The sequence below is a fragment of the Motacilla alba genome, chromosome 2 (genome assembly GCF_015832195.1).
Source record: "Motacilla alba alba isolate MOTALB_02 chromosome 2, Motacilla_alba_V1.0_pri, whole genome shotgun sequence".
NCBI classification, from domain to species: Eukaryota; Metazoa; Chordata; class Aves; order Passeriformes; family Motacillidae; genus Motacilla; species Motacilla alba.
In genome coordinates this window covers 115190488-115207449 of record NC_052017.1, presented here as the reverse complement: position 1 = coordinate 115207449, position 16962 = coordinate 115190488, and the positions used below count along the sequence as shown (strand labels likewise).

Here is a 16962-nt window from a genome sequence, read left to right as displayed (position 1 = left end):
CCAGCTTTCTGATTAATGGCAATTTAAAAGAGATTAAATCCAGCAGTAGGTGCCAGCAAAAAATAATGCTGGAATATTTGTTTAAAAATTATTTAAAGGAAAGAGCACTGCATTCTACCAAGTGTCTGAGGGAGACTTCCCCTTTAAGTACAGACCAAGTCAAAGCCCACCTTACTCATAAAATCTGACAAGATCCTACGACATGTCAGAATGGCTATAGTTTAAACCAAATACATAGCACAACTGAAGCAATTCTTTCCTATTTACTAGCATCATTATTTGATTGTGGTAGACATACCGGAATGATTAACCAAAGCTCGAGTTTGCCCATCTGCAGTTGGAGTGATCAGATCCCAGATGAAACTTTTGATATTTTCATCCCCTTTGTAATGATTAAGACAATACACCAGGATAGTCCGGCAGATGGTTTCCACATCTTGCTCTGTTAGCTGACGTTTATAGCGCCCGTGTGAGAGGATGTCAGTCCACCGACCCCAGCTATAAGAAAAATATGTTCAATACAACAGCCAGGGTACTGGTATTTTAATTTGCGACTTTCAATTTAATTCCTGGTATCAAGCAACTTGGGACCTCCTGTGTTAGCGCTAATGCATTTTGCATTTGCAAGTTATGTCAGGGAATCCAACTTCCAGCACAAAAGAGTTAAGAATGTTTATTTTACAGAACAGGCAATAAGTTCACTGCTCGTAAAGCTGCAATTGAACTACACTCAAATTAAAAAAGTACATATGTTTAACTCTAAAGGTCCCAGTAAGCTACAGATAGGAAACTCAACCAATTCCTACAATCATGGGATTTGAGGAACAATTCCTATTTTGAACCAGAAACCTATTACTAGCAACTGTTGTAAACTAATTTCTAAAATAAAGACAGTCATTCTGAAGGCCACCATCTTAGAAGTCAAATACAGCTACCTGCTTGCAAAGAGATAAAATTCAAATTAGCACTCTCAATCGGGAAAATATCAAGTATCAAGTGAAGCTGTTCATTTCAGAGCATACCATTTAACTAAAATGCAACACCATATCAAGGATCTGAATTTAAGTGGTGACAAAGTCTAGATTGACTGTTGATTTCAAAACCACTTTGTTCTTTACAAATACACTATTACTCTCTTCAACACTTAGAAAAGAGAGGTTGAAACTCATTAACTCAAGAATTCTTTACACTGAGAAACCAGAAACAAATATTCTGTCATCACAAAACCACTTATCTTACCAGTGAGCTCATAGCCATCTGTGACACACTCAGATACTTTAAACTAAGTAACACATATAAGTGCAATTTATATATATAGCAACCAAAACCAAATCTGACTGGCATGTATAAGCATTATACAGTATGATAGTATGTGAATGTATCCTAGAGAAGGATGAGTTATTTATTATATATATTTATTTTCAGATCTTTTGCCACAATTAGTATATTCTATTTGCATAGCTTACCCATAAACCAACAAGTTCTTCTCCACCCTGAAACATTCACTTCTTGCATAACCTTGTGATTTGTCCTGAGGCCTGCGGGGCTTTGTGCTAGGCTTTTCCTCAGAATCACTTTCCAGGTCTGAAAACTCCATCAGCTCATCCTCTTTGACTGCACTGTAGAGTCTGGTTTGCTTCCTTACTCTTGGTGTATCAATAACTAGGTTGTTCTAAAATGATAGGGAAAATGTATAAATTTAGGAGGGGGTGGAGAGGGAGAAGGAAATCTTCAATTTAATTGTACTAGAAAGAGTCATAAAACTTACCCTTCCATTTAGAGCATCAATATCCAGCTCAGCTTTCTTTGCCCACTTCTGCCAGAAATTAGGGTCATCCAAAGAAATATCTGTCCTGTTCCCAGATGCAACAAAACTAGCCTAGTAAAAGTAAAAATACGTGGATTAATTTCTTAACTGCATGCTATGAAGAATACCTGTTTTTCACTAGCAAATATAATACTTCGGAAGAGGTAGCATCAAGAAAGAAAGAAGACAAGTACACTAAAAAATAAATTGACATAGAAGGCAATTTAATATACTCCCATCTATTCCGGTCACATTTTATTCATTTTCGTCTGAATGTCCATGCCTACCTTGGCAAATGTTGAGCCTTTTCCTTCAGATTCAATAGTAATTGTGTGTGTCCGCCTTAAGAGAATCTGATCGATATCCTCTTCACAAAACTTAGACCCTTCATCTTCCTCATCCATCAGAGCACCATATGCCCCCTTTCGAAGAAGATCTTCTATTTCTTTTTTAGACAGTTGTTGCACCTGAAACACATAAGAGGGGTTACGGTTTTGGGGTTTTTTTGACACCAGCCAACGTGTCCATCCGACAGCACAATCAGATGGATCATCCTTGTATTTGGCATTTTAAGAACTGAAACTCTATGATAATGTGGCGGTGGTTAATTAAACCTTCATGCTGAAATCACCTTTTAAAGAAGAATACAAACAACAAAATTCTCAGGGTGAAGTTATGTGAGTGGTTAAACAACTTAATAATGCATTGTCACTGAATCCCTTTAGCTTTAATGACTGCTGAACTCCTCCTGGGAGCAGATTTAACTTACTAACCTGACAAAAAAGCTAAAGCAAAGTAAGTCCCAAAGCAGAAAGACTACACCACCAAAAGCTAGCTAGAAGAACTCCATAAAGTGCCAGGATCAACATAATATAAAGGGTGAAATGATGAGAATGGACCAGGATTGAAGGAACATGACTCCACTTGCCCCCTTTTGGCAACAAGTGAGCCATTAGATAGGCTGAGCCAGTTCATGTAGCCAATGCCCTTACTTAACCCGACTAAACTACCAGCCACACTCCATCTGAAAAATGGAGTCTGTTTTATCCAGCTAAAACACAAACAGGCAAGCAAAGTGTAACACGTTCACAGCATTTATTGATAATGCACCTTAAAAAACTCTTCCTTACCCCATTTGTGGCATTTTCTCTTCCACTCATAGACTGTAGCACAGCCTTATCAAGGCCCAGCTTCAGGCTAGCTTTGTCAAACATTTCCCTTTCATAAGAATTCCTTGTTATCAACCTGTAAATTTTCACTGATTTGCTCTGCCCTATTCTGTGACATCGTGCTTGAGCCTGAAGAAACAAGGGCAGATATTCAGTTACAGGTTACAAATGGAAGAAAAAAGAATTTGAAATAACCAATACAGAGAACCTACTTAAAAAGTTTTTTTTTTCAATATAAATAATATTGTTTATGCTTTCAAGAGAGCAACAACAGATAATTTCTCTCGTAGGTGAAGAAAATTTCACAGTAAAAAGGCAAAGAAAAATTTTCAATAAAATCATCTCTTGTGATATTACCTGGAGGTCATTTTGGGGATTCCAGTCTGAATCAAAAATGATGCAGGTATCAGCAGCAGTAAGATTAATGCCCAAACCTCCTGCCCTTGTACACAGCAGGAAAACAAACCTATCAGAATCAGGTCTTGAAAACCTGTCAATAGCTGCCTGACGCAAGTTGCCTCTCACTCGACCATCAATTCGTTCGTATGGGTACCTGAAAAAGAGATGCATTATAGGGATTGCTTTACTGCAATGGCCCTGCTTCTTTAAAAGAATATGCAATTAAAAACAACAAAGACAAATATGCTTCTATGGGGTTAGAAGAACTACAACAAACTAAGAGACTAACTTCATCAGAAAAGACATACTACTTTGTCTCTTTCTTTGGTAAAGAACAGACTTTCACTCCAAGGAATCTGATAAAAATTTAGGCCTGAACTAAAAAACTCTAGAGCCACCAAAACATTTAACTGAGAGGTTTAAAGCTCTCCATATGAGGTCATTTTGTATTCACTCAAAAGAAAAGGCTCAGTACTTGCAACCTCCAGGTTTGCTCTTTCCCTTAGTCAGATCACTATAGAAAACACTGTTTTAATTTCTTCCCTTTCTATGTGGATTGCTCACAGGTTAAATGCAGTGGTCACTGAGGAAGGCACAGTTTATTTATAATTGTATTATATTGTTGCTCTCACCGTCTTTGAATGAGGTAGTCTTCCAGTATGTCCAAGCAGCGCACCATCTGGGAAAAGATAAGCACCCTGTGGCCACCAGCCTTCAGTTTTGGCAGCAGCTTGTCAATCAGTACGAGCTTGCCAGCAGCCTGGATCATTGCCTGGAGCTGAAAATCTGGAGAGTCGGCATTGTGTGTTTCTTTAAACTCTTCCAAAATTTTCTCTTCAGCACCTGCAAAGATTGGACAGCAATACATGAACACTGCAAAGGGTTTTATTAATCAACAATGAGCTTGCCTTCAATACCCTATAGAAACTGCAGGAATGTTTTAAGCACCATGTGAACAAACATTTATTTTAAAAAATAAACATTTATAAAAAATATTAAGCTTAAATTTGTAGCAAACATATTCACAAATACAGCACAAATAAAAAACAGGTCTGAGAATTCATTCTTTTTTTTCCTCTTTTGAGCAACACTAAACTCTTTTCTAAATAAATTCATAGAACTATTGACACACACAATTCAATTTTAAAAAATGTAAAAAGGTGAAAGAAATTAAACATATTTCAACTGATAATTTTTTTTTCCTTTTAAAAATGTAACATGAAAGAAAACAATGTCTTGTTTCTACAGGAAAATACAAGGGACACAAATCACATTTAATATCTGCCTCTAAAATCAGCCTTAAACATCCACATGATCTGAACCTGCTCCTTCCATTATTAATTTTTAAAAAAAAAATCCAAACAAAAAACGGGGGGAGAAGCAGCTATGAAATTCTTATTTTACCTTCTATTTAGTTTTTTCTCACTGAATGAATTATTTTTTGTTCAGTTTGATGAAACTATCCAATATACTTATTTTTTCCAGCATTAGTCAAAAGTTGTCTCTTGCCAGTCGCTTTGCCTATAAATGATATGCACAGCAGCAACTATTTTCTTGTTCTGCTTACTATTAGAAGACTACAGACCAAGTTCAAGCTGTCTCTTCAACCTCTCCTATGCTTTTATTTCATTTTTATGTCACTTCTACAAAGTGGGCAAATCCAAGAACTATCAGATTGCCAACCTTGGCATGTAAAATGTTAGGAATCTTTGTTCTAAGCTTATTTTACTTCCAAAGAAGCCCTTTCTTTGAGCCATCTTTTTTTCCTCCTCTGCTTTTTTTTTTTTTTTTTGCAACAAAATGTTGTTTATAAAATATTACTAGTTTGTCTAATATTCAGCTTCAATACTGCTTTTGAATAGCACAAGGCAAGATGGAAGGGTTGGGGGAGGGGGAAGAACAGCTTACTGCCAGGCTTCTGCTGAGCATCCCTCTCTCAAATCCCAGCTCTAAGGAGATGCCTGTAAACAAACACGAAACGCGCCCTCCCTGTGCGATGGCTGGTTCAGTGCCTGCTGTAACGCGGTGCCTGAAGCAGATCCCACACGGGGCAGGCTGCCTGACAGCTCCGTGCTGCTCCATGCGCTCGCACTGCTCGCTTTTACAGAACCCCACGGACTCAAGATGCGAGCACATTTCAAGATAATTTTATGTCCCTGGATTTTCCTGATCCTGACTCCCTGAATCATCCTAATGGTTTGCACATAAGGAAAGTGAGCCCAAATGAAATGAGTGTAAGCAGACACTCAAAGTTCCTTTCAATCATATCACCACCCGTCTTTGTAAAACAGGCAGAATTTTGGGCAGTAAATCTCCGATTCTGTACTGAACTTTGGCAATTCCAGGGTACAGCAGGCTGTCAAGCAGATCCTATACAGTAATTTCAGTCATCTTTCCAGGTTACAGCAGTTATTTCTGACTCAACTGAGATATCCAGATTTAAGTTTCACTACTGTGAAGCAACCCAATATGCAACAACAGCATCTGCAAAAGCAAACCACACCACAACAAACCCACAATCTGGTCTACTGAACGGTGAATTTACAGTATCAGAGCCTGGTCTCAGCAAGACCCAAATCCACTACAGGTAACTCCAAAAATCTGTTCTTTCAATAACTCTGTCCCAGCTAAATCCTGTAGAAGACCATCTTTTTTTTTTTTTTTCAAAATTCCTACTTCAATAGCAATTACATCATGTCTCTTGAGCAGCGTGTTACCCAAAAGTTACTTTATGCAGTTCTTGCAGGTCTGTAAAATTACTTCCTATTCTAGCTGATATTTAGCAGGGGATGAAAGGAAGGTATATGAATGTGTGGTTGGTCAATCAGGAAAACTTCCACTTCTACTCTTCATTAGGAGAGGCTTCCAGGCTCAAGAGGGCACAACAGAGTAAGGAGCCTTTCTGCTGGTCAACACTAAGATGTGTAATTATAGAGGCATTCCCCACTGCTGGTTCTCGGAGATAGAGAGCGGAACGATGTATAAATACTTGAGAATGGTTGCTATGGAGAAAACAAGGAGTCCAGCCCTAAGAAAAATGACAGACAATGCTTTACCCAAGTTGGCTGGAGAATACCCTACATGCTGTAACTACCTTTAGAAGCCTACTCCTAGTCTCAGCAGAACACAACTATCAATCAAGAAAGAAACAAAAACCCCACATTACATTCAATTCCTACCATACTACTTCCATCGTATAGCCTTAACTGAAGTTATATAGAAGACTTGCTTGCAACTCTTACACAAAACAAAACACATTCAAATGTCCAAATACAAATGCTTGCTCACAAACCCCACAAACTGGGAAGAAAATGAGGATTCAGAGACACTTTTATAAAAGCAGTTAAGCTTAGAAAACAGGACTTGTTACTGCAAGAAATCATTCATCAGGAGAATACTATGCAACCATAAGTACTCACGCTGCAAAATCTCTGAGCAGAAATAAAATAAACTTGTGCCATTACACTAACTACAAAGTTGTTAAATATCAATCAGCAAAATAAAACCTTGGGCTCAGATGACTACAGCATGTAGGTGTAATTCTGTCCTAGAACTACAAAGGATGTATTTGTTTAGTTCCATCTCCACACTAACACATCAGGATTTCTTTTTCCCGTCAGATCTGAAGGCTCAACCCACCTGCCATGTTGCTGAATGATACCAAGCAAGTCCCAAGGTTCAAAATATCACAAAAATGTTATAAAGAAAAATGCATTCAAGAGACAAACCCACCTCCTTAATACTAATAGACAGTCATCAGAAAATATTTGAGGTTTTCTAAATTAACATCTGAACTTTATCAGTCTCTTAATTATATTAAATGATACAAGAACTGCTAAGGAAAAAAATCACTGCTGTAGGCAGGACTGCAATCACTATTCAAACTCTATTTGACAAAACAAAAAGTAGCAGCAAAATATTCAGGTTTTTTTCTTTCAACAAATATGAAATAAGGAAAAATAACAGCAAGGTTAAAAACTAGCTGAAAGCCAAGAAGCATCAATTTAGACACTCATAACCTGAACACTCAAAACTATTCTGATAAATTAATCCATTGTATAAATGAGTTTAAGCCAAAAAATCAAGTAAAAAACCCCAACAAACCCCGCACCAGAACCACAAAGCTACTTTACTGTATGTCATATGAGCTTGGAAACTGAACAGCCACCAGCATGGACAAGTTGAAGTACTTTGGAGTAAGCCTATATTATGTCTTTGGAAAAATTTCTTGTCCATGAAATGTAATTAGATGTAAATTCAATAATCAATTTAAGCACACTCCACCCCCCCCCCCCCGCCTCCCCCCCCCCCCCAATTTAAATAAAAAGTGTCAAGGAAAAAAACTTAAGTACTACAATATGGAAGTCATACAATAAAAAACATGAAAACACATATGGCTCTGGAACAAAACAATCTTTTATCATGAAGCCTATAACCAGCATAAACCAGCCATAAATCATATCTAGTAAGAAACAGGAGTTGGGAAACAAGAAACTAGCAGAATGTAACCCTGTATGAAGGCTTGTGTTACACCCTGGAAAGTTTAGCTTACTTCAGACAGAGCTGGCTGGTTCATCACAGGGCTGGTCACTGGAACAGCCTCCCCAGGGAAGTGGTCATGGCACCACAAGTAGAGTTCAAGGACCATATGGTCCTTAAGTGATATGATTTAGTTTTAGGTAGCTCTGTGAGGAGCAGAGAGTTGGACTCAATAATCCCTATGGTACCCTTTCAACTTAAGATATTTTATGATTCCATACTACTTGCCTTACTTACTACTTTACTGATCTAAACCCAATACCATCACACAGAAAAAGTCACTGAAGTCTAATATGACAGTCACCTTAATCTTTCTCTTACTAGTCAAATTAAGAAAAGTAACTGACAACAGGTGGTCATAAAAGCAGACTTGATCACGATCTTACTCTGCAACTTTTATTCAGAAATTTTATATTACTACCTTATGACGTTTGACAGCAAAAAAGTAAGCAGCAGCTAACTGTAAGTGAAGAAAAAATTACCATATTCATGCTAGCATCAAACAACCTGCATGATAACTGAAGTCTTGTTTGTCAGAAATAACTGGAAGGAAAACTTTATAATACCAACATTAACTCAGCCCGGGCTAAGTCTGTCAGGAAGCCTTGGAAAAAAGCAGCACAGAAAAAAGCAGCACTGTCCTGGCTAGCAGATATCCATACCTATGAGAATCTAAAAGGTTATCTCACTTTTCTACTTAAAATAAATGAATAAATAAAAAGACACACAAAAATAGAATTGATTCCTAGTGAACGCTTTTATAACCATTTTTTAAATGAGGAGAAAAGTAGGCAGCCTACCATTAATAAGGTATGGATGATTGCAGCATTTTCTTAGTTCCATCATAGTGTTTAAAAGATTAGGTACATTTGCCTGACCTCCGCCCTTGGAAAGAAATGTGAAATTCTTTTCAAGAATAGCACGATAGTATTTCTTCTGAATATTTGTCAGCTCAACTTCAATGATGGTTTCCTCTTTGGGGGCCAGGTTCTTTTCCACATCCTCCTTGAGACGTCTCAGCATCATCGGCTTCAAAATAGCTTGCAGTTTTTGCACCTGGAAAACAGATGTTTAATAAAATAACTGAATTAAAACTGCTAGAAATCAAATATGCCTTTTTCAGTTTCCTTAATTCTAAAAACCTTGTTTTCCACCTCAAATGCCAAGTAGAGAGCATTGTAAAAAATCTTTCTTCAGTGACTCAGCAGCAAGTTCTCCTTGTTAACTCAGTGACATACACATTTCTAAAGTCTATTTTTAGTGTGCAGCCCTTCTGTTTAGTGATGTCTGTTATTAAACAGATCTCACTCAGAACTATCCTTCTAGACATGGACAGTACTGCACACAAATCATGCAGAGTAACCCTTCCTTAAATAAGCAAATCTGACACTTTTAAGATAAGTTTTGCGGTTCACTTCTAATTACTAATCAGTATTTAATGCTATTTTCCCACTTCAGGTATCTGCTTCTAATTATTTTCCTGTTTCTCTAGTTTTGACATCCACTGAAGTAGAAGAATATTTAGGTCTGGTCTAAAAATGAAAACATGGTATTTCTATTACCACTTATTACACTGATAATTTTTAGTGTCCCCATTTTTTGTGGAATATTCATTAAGACACATCCTAAAGGGTGGGATGGGCAAAGAAGAAAATGTCAGTTTTCCTAAGAAAAGGCTAAGTTTAAGTTTTTGTAAAGTCTCTTGCACAAAAAGCTCAAATGTATTCCATATTAAAAAAAAACAAAAAAAACACCTGACATTTGCGTTGTTTTAGGCTATGCTTCAAAGTACAAACCATCTCAGTGCTGAAGAGCTAATAATTCACCCTGAAATTGGTCATCATCTCCTGATGCAGAGCTGCACAGCAGAAATATGAACAAAAGACACTTTCACCTGAATTTACATAATTCCCTTAGTAATAAACCAACTTCAGAACAGAAAAGGTAATTAGCACAGAAGGATGAACAATTGAGAAAATATATGGAATGCAACTGCAAGGAATGGAGAGGAAACCCCAAGCCATTAACACATAACCTGTCCCACCACTTAAACCAAATTCCAAAACATCTGAGTGGCAACAGAAAAAGAAGTTCTCCTGAATTTGCTGAACCAATCTAATTCTGATCATAGCCAATAGCATTATTTTAGTAATAGTTCCATGTATGGATTCAAAAGCTTCCAGTCATTTTGAGCTGGCCATACAAAAGCTATGTTGAGAGTTAGGATATATTAGCTCCAGTTCAAACACTTCATTAACAGGACTATATGGCTTCTGCATCAGAGCTGGCTCACTTTCAGCCAGATCAGTGTCCCTTCTGATTGACATGTAATAGCATGCACAACCTATGGAAACATATCCTATTTTGCCAGGAGGCCAGGGGCTACAGCAAGAGCTGCTTTGTAATTTAGACTATGATGTGTGAAAGAGTTGTTCTCAAAGAAAGTCAAAGTGGTCAAAAGTTGAAAGATATCAAAAATTGAATTTTCAGACAAAGCCAACAAAGTTACATACAAAAATACATGCAGTTATTACCACAGGAAGCAAAGGGCCAAATTAAGATGCCATGCTTCAGTTAACTCCTAATATTAAGGTGGTTTGGCCTTTTAAAACATTTTTATCCATACAAAGAAACATTTTACATTTGAGATATAAAACATGTTGCACCTCAGGTCTTTTATTTTGTATTGATTTATGCATTTCTTCTCTTGGACAGCTCAAGAACTCTATTTCTGAGTAAAAAAAAAAAAACGCCCTCTATTTGGTTACCTCTTGTTAAACTGGGTTTCTATTACGTTCCTGTTTGCACTTAAGTCACTGAGAAAACTCTCAGATGTTAATTCCACAGAAGTTACAGGGAGAGTCCCTTCACTCTGATGCTTAAGGAAGAATGTCAACTGACAAGTTAATTCTCATAGAAGTATTTTCATCCAGAAACCATTACAAGACACCCCACCTCTATTTTTAAAAACTGAATTTTAATAAAGTGAATGTCTTCCTGTTTCTGCAAGGCCAATGGACAAAAGATTAAAAAAAACCCAAAAAACAAAAAAACCCCATGACAGTGAAAAGGCAGAATTACTTTTGGCCAAAAGCAAAAAACCCTCAACTAAATGAAAATAAACAAAGGAAAAATAAAGGGATAAACCCACCATGGTATTCCAGGAAACAAATAGGTATTATTTTAAAAAGCAAATAACGAAGTTCAGATACAATAAAATGGATAAATTCACAATATCTAAATAGATAAGTAAGTGTGCAAGATAAGTTTACCTGCTCTTCAGTTTTAAGATCCCCAAATTCTTGCATGAATGTGGTTTCTGATGGAAAGCGACCCGGTTCCAAGAAGTGAAGCAAGCTAAACAGCTCTTCTACTGTATTTTGCAAAGGGGTTCCAGTAAGCAGCACTTTATGCTCCTGAAAGATTAAGAAACAGTTGCCTAGGAATCCATCACTATAATTTCCAATGGAAAAACACACAAAATTCTTTCCCCTTGTCACCATATGTCTGTCTCACCTTTGCTTCCTCTCTTCCTCTCCCCTCCCCCAGCTACTTACATAAAACTCTTGTCAGGACATTTCTAACTGATACTCTGGTGTTCCTTCAGTAATAGCCCAGAAAAACACTTCACTACTTAAGCAGCTTCAAAAGTTCTCCAAGATACAAGAACAGATTTTACCAGTCCACAATGACCCATCCCTTTCACAAGTACAATGAACTTTAGATGGCAAAGTAACAGATGAAGCTATCCTATCATTTCTAGTAAAAATTCATTTATTTACTACACTTCCAATTGACCTCAGTGCACTGATCTCCTCAGGCCTAGAGATCAACATACAATCTAACAGGAAACCTGAAGCAGAGTTCTACCTTCCTACTACATGCTAAAGAGCACGAAAGTGGCAGAGACAAAAGTTGCATAATGCTTTAGGGAAGGAGCCCAGACATGTTCAGCAACTAGCCCAGAGCCAAACATAAATTTAGCAGTGTAACAAGAACTAATGTGAAAAGTCCCATATCTCTATATGCAGTCTGTAAGACTATAAGCTCTGCTTTCCTCCAACAGCAACCACAATAAGACAAACAAAAGGTACACAGCATTTTTAAAAACAGAATTACAGTTCAGTTCAGCATGACTGCATTGTTCTCACATTTTAAAAGTAATTATTGTCTCTTTTAAATGGTAAATATCTTTACATCATCTTACTTTTCTTTATGAGTTTAATGCACCTATTTTGTACACATAACATAATACATATTTATGTAAGCATCAGAAACCAACTCACTTGCCCTTCCTTAGTCAGTATGAAAGAATATCCTTATGGCCACACAACAAATTAACATTAGAGCTGATATTAATGCAGAGCAGTTTAACTCTCATGGCCAAATTGGACCACCTGACCACATTACACTTTTAAATAAATGTCTATGTGAAGAAGTGACTATGGATTAACTCACATGAAGAGAGAGAAAGGAAAGAATAAATTTATGACTTAGGAGAATCCACATAATTCTACATCTAAATCAATGAAAAAAAACTTATTAAATATCAGCACTCCAAAACTGAAGGTATGCATATGCTTCCAAGTATTTTATACTTTCTCATCTGCATTCTCTTATTCTTCTTAACACCTTATGATTTACTTGAGAAAAAACCCTTTTATTTTACTTTTTGATTAAACCATAAATCAGAAGTAATAAAACTTCAGAAGACTCAAAGATAAGAGAGATTCACACTGACCAGATCCATCATCTTGAGTCCTTCCAAAAGCTTACAGTTCCTGTTTTTCAGCCTGTGAGCTTCATCAATGACCACGCAACGCCATGGAATGTTACGCAGCTCTGGGCAGTCAGTCAAGATCATTTCAAATGTTGTGATAATGGCATGGAACTTGTAGGACCCCTTTATCACACGACCCTAAAAAGAACAGCAAATGTTAAAAATAAACTCCCTGGCAAAGAAAGGAAGCAATTTGTTTCACCTTCAAATTTTATTTTTTAAAAATACAAAACAGGAGAATGGACAGGACATCTAAAGCAAATTAAGTCATTGTTCCTGACTAAATGGGGAAATACAATTCTGTAAGCTTGCTACTGGCTTCATGATAGCTGTTTTTAATCCTGTAAATAGGCCCACAGAATCACTGCACATTGATTACCAAGAAGTTATACAAGTATTTCAGTTGTAATTCATATGGATTATACTAATGCCTTGAGGCATTAATGTATTGCTGCAATATTGAAATAAGGTTTTCAGACTTCATCAAGAGAATTCTCTTTTCACTTGAACATGAAGGTCCTCCCGAACAATCCAAATACAACAAAAGTGCATTAAGGTTTTCTTTTTATGAATATTTGAATATTGTGCTGATTTATCTTTTTTCCCCCCGGTAGACACGCAGGATTCAAAACACCTACAGTTCATAGAATGCCTTGGGTTGGAAGGGACCTTGAAGATCATCTAGTTCCAACACCCCTGCCATGAGCAGGGATCCCTTCCACTAGAGACCAGGTTGTTCAAAGCTCTGTTCCATCTGGCCTTGAACACTTCCAGGGATGGGGAATCTACAACAACTCTAATGAACAGCTTAGGCAGAAGCAAATATCTGAACTTTTAAATGGAGAATGTGTATCTCTGCATACAATTCCATAATACTTTTGTAAGTCTGTGTTAAGCAAAGTTCAACAGGACAATTAACCTGATGTCTGACACCATATTCACTGGTTCATTAGTTCAGTCTTATTTTCAACACTGATATAAAGACTGTTTAAAAAAAAACCTGAATAAACTTTATTCAGAACCACGAAATGAGCATCTTTCTGACATTATGCTATGCTTTTTCCCAATGCTGTTCAAAGAAAAATGTAATTTGGTACCTCCAGTGTCACTGGGTCTGTGCAGAAAAACTATCTCTGTAAGGATGAGCATTACACAAGTTCAAAGCTATTCCACATTTTCAAAGACCCTGCCATGGGTTGTATATTGAATACATTTCAAAAGAAACACATATTTTACAGTAAGGTGACCATTTCTTCCCTTAGACCTGTGCAAGACTGAATTCTTTTGTAAGTGACCTGCACATAATCCTCTCCAAACCATGGGGATCAGAACTAGCTACTGACTCAATGAAATGATTGAAAACCTGATATCCTGAACTCAGCATTAAATCTGCCTACTCAAATCAAGAACATTTCAGAGAGAGTAATGACCTGCTCAACAACGCTTTCTTGCGGCATAGTCCAGAAATATTTATCTTGTTAGGGGCAAAAAAAGCTGTTACTTAACAAACAGCAGATGACAATACACTAAGTGGGCAGCTTTGAAAGCCAGCAAACTGAAATGCTGTAACCTTTTCATGAGCCAAGTAAATTTCCACCACAAACCAAGTCAGCTCTTTTCCAAGTTTCCAATATTAGCTGTATTTGGCACATAAAGTTTTTGTAATCTTAAAGCAGGACTCCTTCTCAGAGGAGGGACAATACAGAAAAAGCATATGGTTTGTTTGATATTCCAACCTGGGAAGGGTTCCTAGGAAAACTTTTCCATTATATTGCTCAAGAACACCAGAACAGACTTCTCTATGTGAACCTCATAGCAGAATGTCTCTGATAACACCATGTCCTTATTGATGAAGTCACACCACTGCAGAAATGTATTCTATTATTGACTGCTCTTTACCATTTCACAACAACTTGGCTCTGGTAACTGGGGCTGATCCTAAAAAAATCACACCACTGCAGATAGGGTAGGTGCTTCTTATGCATGTTCTCTGTTGTTATTGCCCTTCAAAAGCCACTCACACACTCTCAATGCTCAATTGTCTTTTTGAGAAACGGCTCAGATCAAGAAGCCTCTTTTCATAATAAGACCTAAAAAGCCAAAGATGCCTGATGTCTGGGTTGATGTGTCTGGCAAGGGAACTAGAAATGATGCTGCTAAAGCATGTCTTCTTTCGCTCCCTTTTTGTCTCCCATCCTATTCCCAGTGATGGTACTTCAGGGAACGCCAGAGTGAACACTACATGGGGACTCTTTTTTTCAGAACATGAAGAGTTTTTTTTTCCCTGTAATTTGGTTTCTACCTTGTGTTTCATAGCTGACACTCTCACAGTAAAAGAATGGAACACAAAAGGTGATTTTGTGACACATCTAAGCTAGCTGCCACCAAAAGGATGAGTTCTCTCCATTTCTCCTTTATCCCTAAATGCAGTAATTGTCTGATTCAACTCTTAAGACAGTTCAGGGAGCAAAGCCAGCAGAAAACCATTCATTTTTCTATGCCATGAGTGCTTTGTCATTACTCGCTATGGGGTAAAATGACTGACACGCTCTCGGCAAGAATTGAGTTAAGAATATGGCAATGGGGGAACAAAACTTTCTGCTGCATCTTGCTGTAGATCCCTTTAGTCACCTTTAAATCAATGAAACAACATTGCCAAAATAACTAAGAATTTTCACAGTGAGATTTTTCAGATGACATTCCTTCAGGCTTCATGCTAAGTAACTGCTAAAGAGAAGAACATGCTGAGAACAAGCACCATTCAAACAGCAAACAAATATGATTTTTAACACAGGAACCAATTCAGCAGAGACAGTATTTGTATAAACACAAATTTTTAAATTATATAAAATATCAATCTCTGATAAGAAATTATTTTATAATCAGAAAAACTGATTTCAATCCCACTTCATTTGTGTATTATACATCTAAGTAAGAAGGTAAATGTGAGAATTACCATAAAGAATATTAGAGATTAATAGAATGGCCTGGATTGGGACCTTAAAGATCATCTAGCTCCAGCACTCCTGCTGTGGACTGGAACATACACAACTTCTCTGGGCCACTAGACCTCAATGAAGCAACTGTTACACAAAAAAATCTTCAAAAAACACAGATATTACTTTCATTTGAAAGTTTCTTGGATAAATTGCTGAGAAAACAGTCATTTTCTCGACCACACAGCTGTAACTTCTAACTAATATAAATTCCTATTCTCTACTATATTTAAATACATAGTTCTATTGCTATTTGCCCTAATGGCATGTCAAGTTGTGCCACAGTCATCACTTTCAAAACAGTTTTTAATCAGTTTTTTTACCTGTAAAAGCATATTTTCTATCTTGAAGTCTCTCTCATAGCTTTGCTCTAAGACTCTGGTTTTTCAATGCGCTTTGAGGACATGAAGTGAGAACTAAGCAGAACTGGACCACTCATCACTGACAAAGAGGAGAATGCTGTAACTTTTCCCTCTTTATATTAAAAATTTGTTTCCTCGCACACTTAATCACTGTATCACAGTGGTTTAACTAGTCATGTGCCATGACAAAAAAAAAGATCTGCTTTTGTCTTACAACCTTTGCAGAGCTGAGCTCTCCCTGTGGTAAGAATCATCTTCATTGCTTGTCCACAGGCAGCCCTGTATTTAGCTATTCTGAGTATTTCTAGATTGGATTCAATGTATTAAGTAATACAGTAATACAGTAATTACTCTGTATCCATGAACTGTCTTAATCATTTACCACACTCCACATTTTTGTGTTGTTTGGAAACTTCCTCAGTAATGATTTTATGTTTTCTTTCAGGTCATTGGTAAGTTATATAGCTCATGGACATGAACCAATCCCTGAAGAACTATGCTGGAAATGCAAATCACTTCTCATTAACAATTACATCAAGAAATATCAGCTAGCCAGTTTTAAATCCACTTAATGTGTGCCATATTGATTTTATATCCTTCTAGTTTATGAATCAAAATATCCAGTGGTGTAAAATGAAATGCTTTAAAGAAAATCTAAATGTATGAATTCACCACTATCACTTTTTAAAGCTCAGTTGAAAACAGTACTCCACAGGTTGAACTTCTACCCTTTTTCTCTCTTACGCAAGGAAGATTTTATTGTTCTGCAATAACATTCAATGTATCCACATTTTATTTCCCTCAATTCTACTTACTCTGGGAAAAGCCATGCACTCAGGAGTAGGGATCTGCTGCTGTTCTTAGCTTCTGTTTTCCAAATAATTTTCTGTTTCTACCCCTAGTCATTTCT

The 16962-nt window shown here is 37.0% G+C and overlaps 1 protein-coding gene across 10 annotated transcripts in view; it reads right to left on the bottom strand.

Annotated features, from left to right (window-relative positions):
- Window positions 1–16962, bottom strand: part of CHD7 (chromodomain helicase DNA binding protein 7) — a 133775-nt gene that overhangs the window by 18322 nt on the left and 98491 nt on the right. For all 10 annotated transcript variants that reach the window (XM_038129683.1, XM_038129684.1, XM_038129689.1 and 7 more), the window contains 10 exons: window positions 12656–12832; window positions 11187–11330; window positions 8715–8970; window positions 4008–4218; window positions 3334–3529; window positions 2938–3105; window positions 2095–2274; window positions 1769–1879; window positions 1467–1672; window positions 299–498 (listed from right to left, as the gene is read on the bottom strand). In XM_038129683.1, the coding sequence (XP_037985611.1) occupies window positions 299–498; window positions 1467–1672; window positions 1769–1879; window positions 2095–2274; window positions 2938–3105; window positions 3334–3529; window positions 4008–4218; window positions 8715–8970; window positions 11187–11330; window positions 12656–12832 (1849 nt within the window). The remainder of the gene's footprint in view (window positions 1–298; window positions 499–1466; window positions 1673–1768; window positions 1880–2094; window positions 2275–2937; window positions 3106–3333; window positions 3530–4007; window positions 4219–8714; window positions 8971–11186; window positions 11331–12655; window positions 12833–16962) is intronic.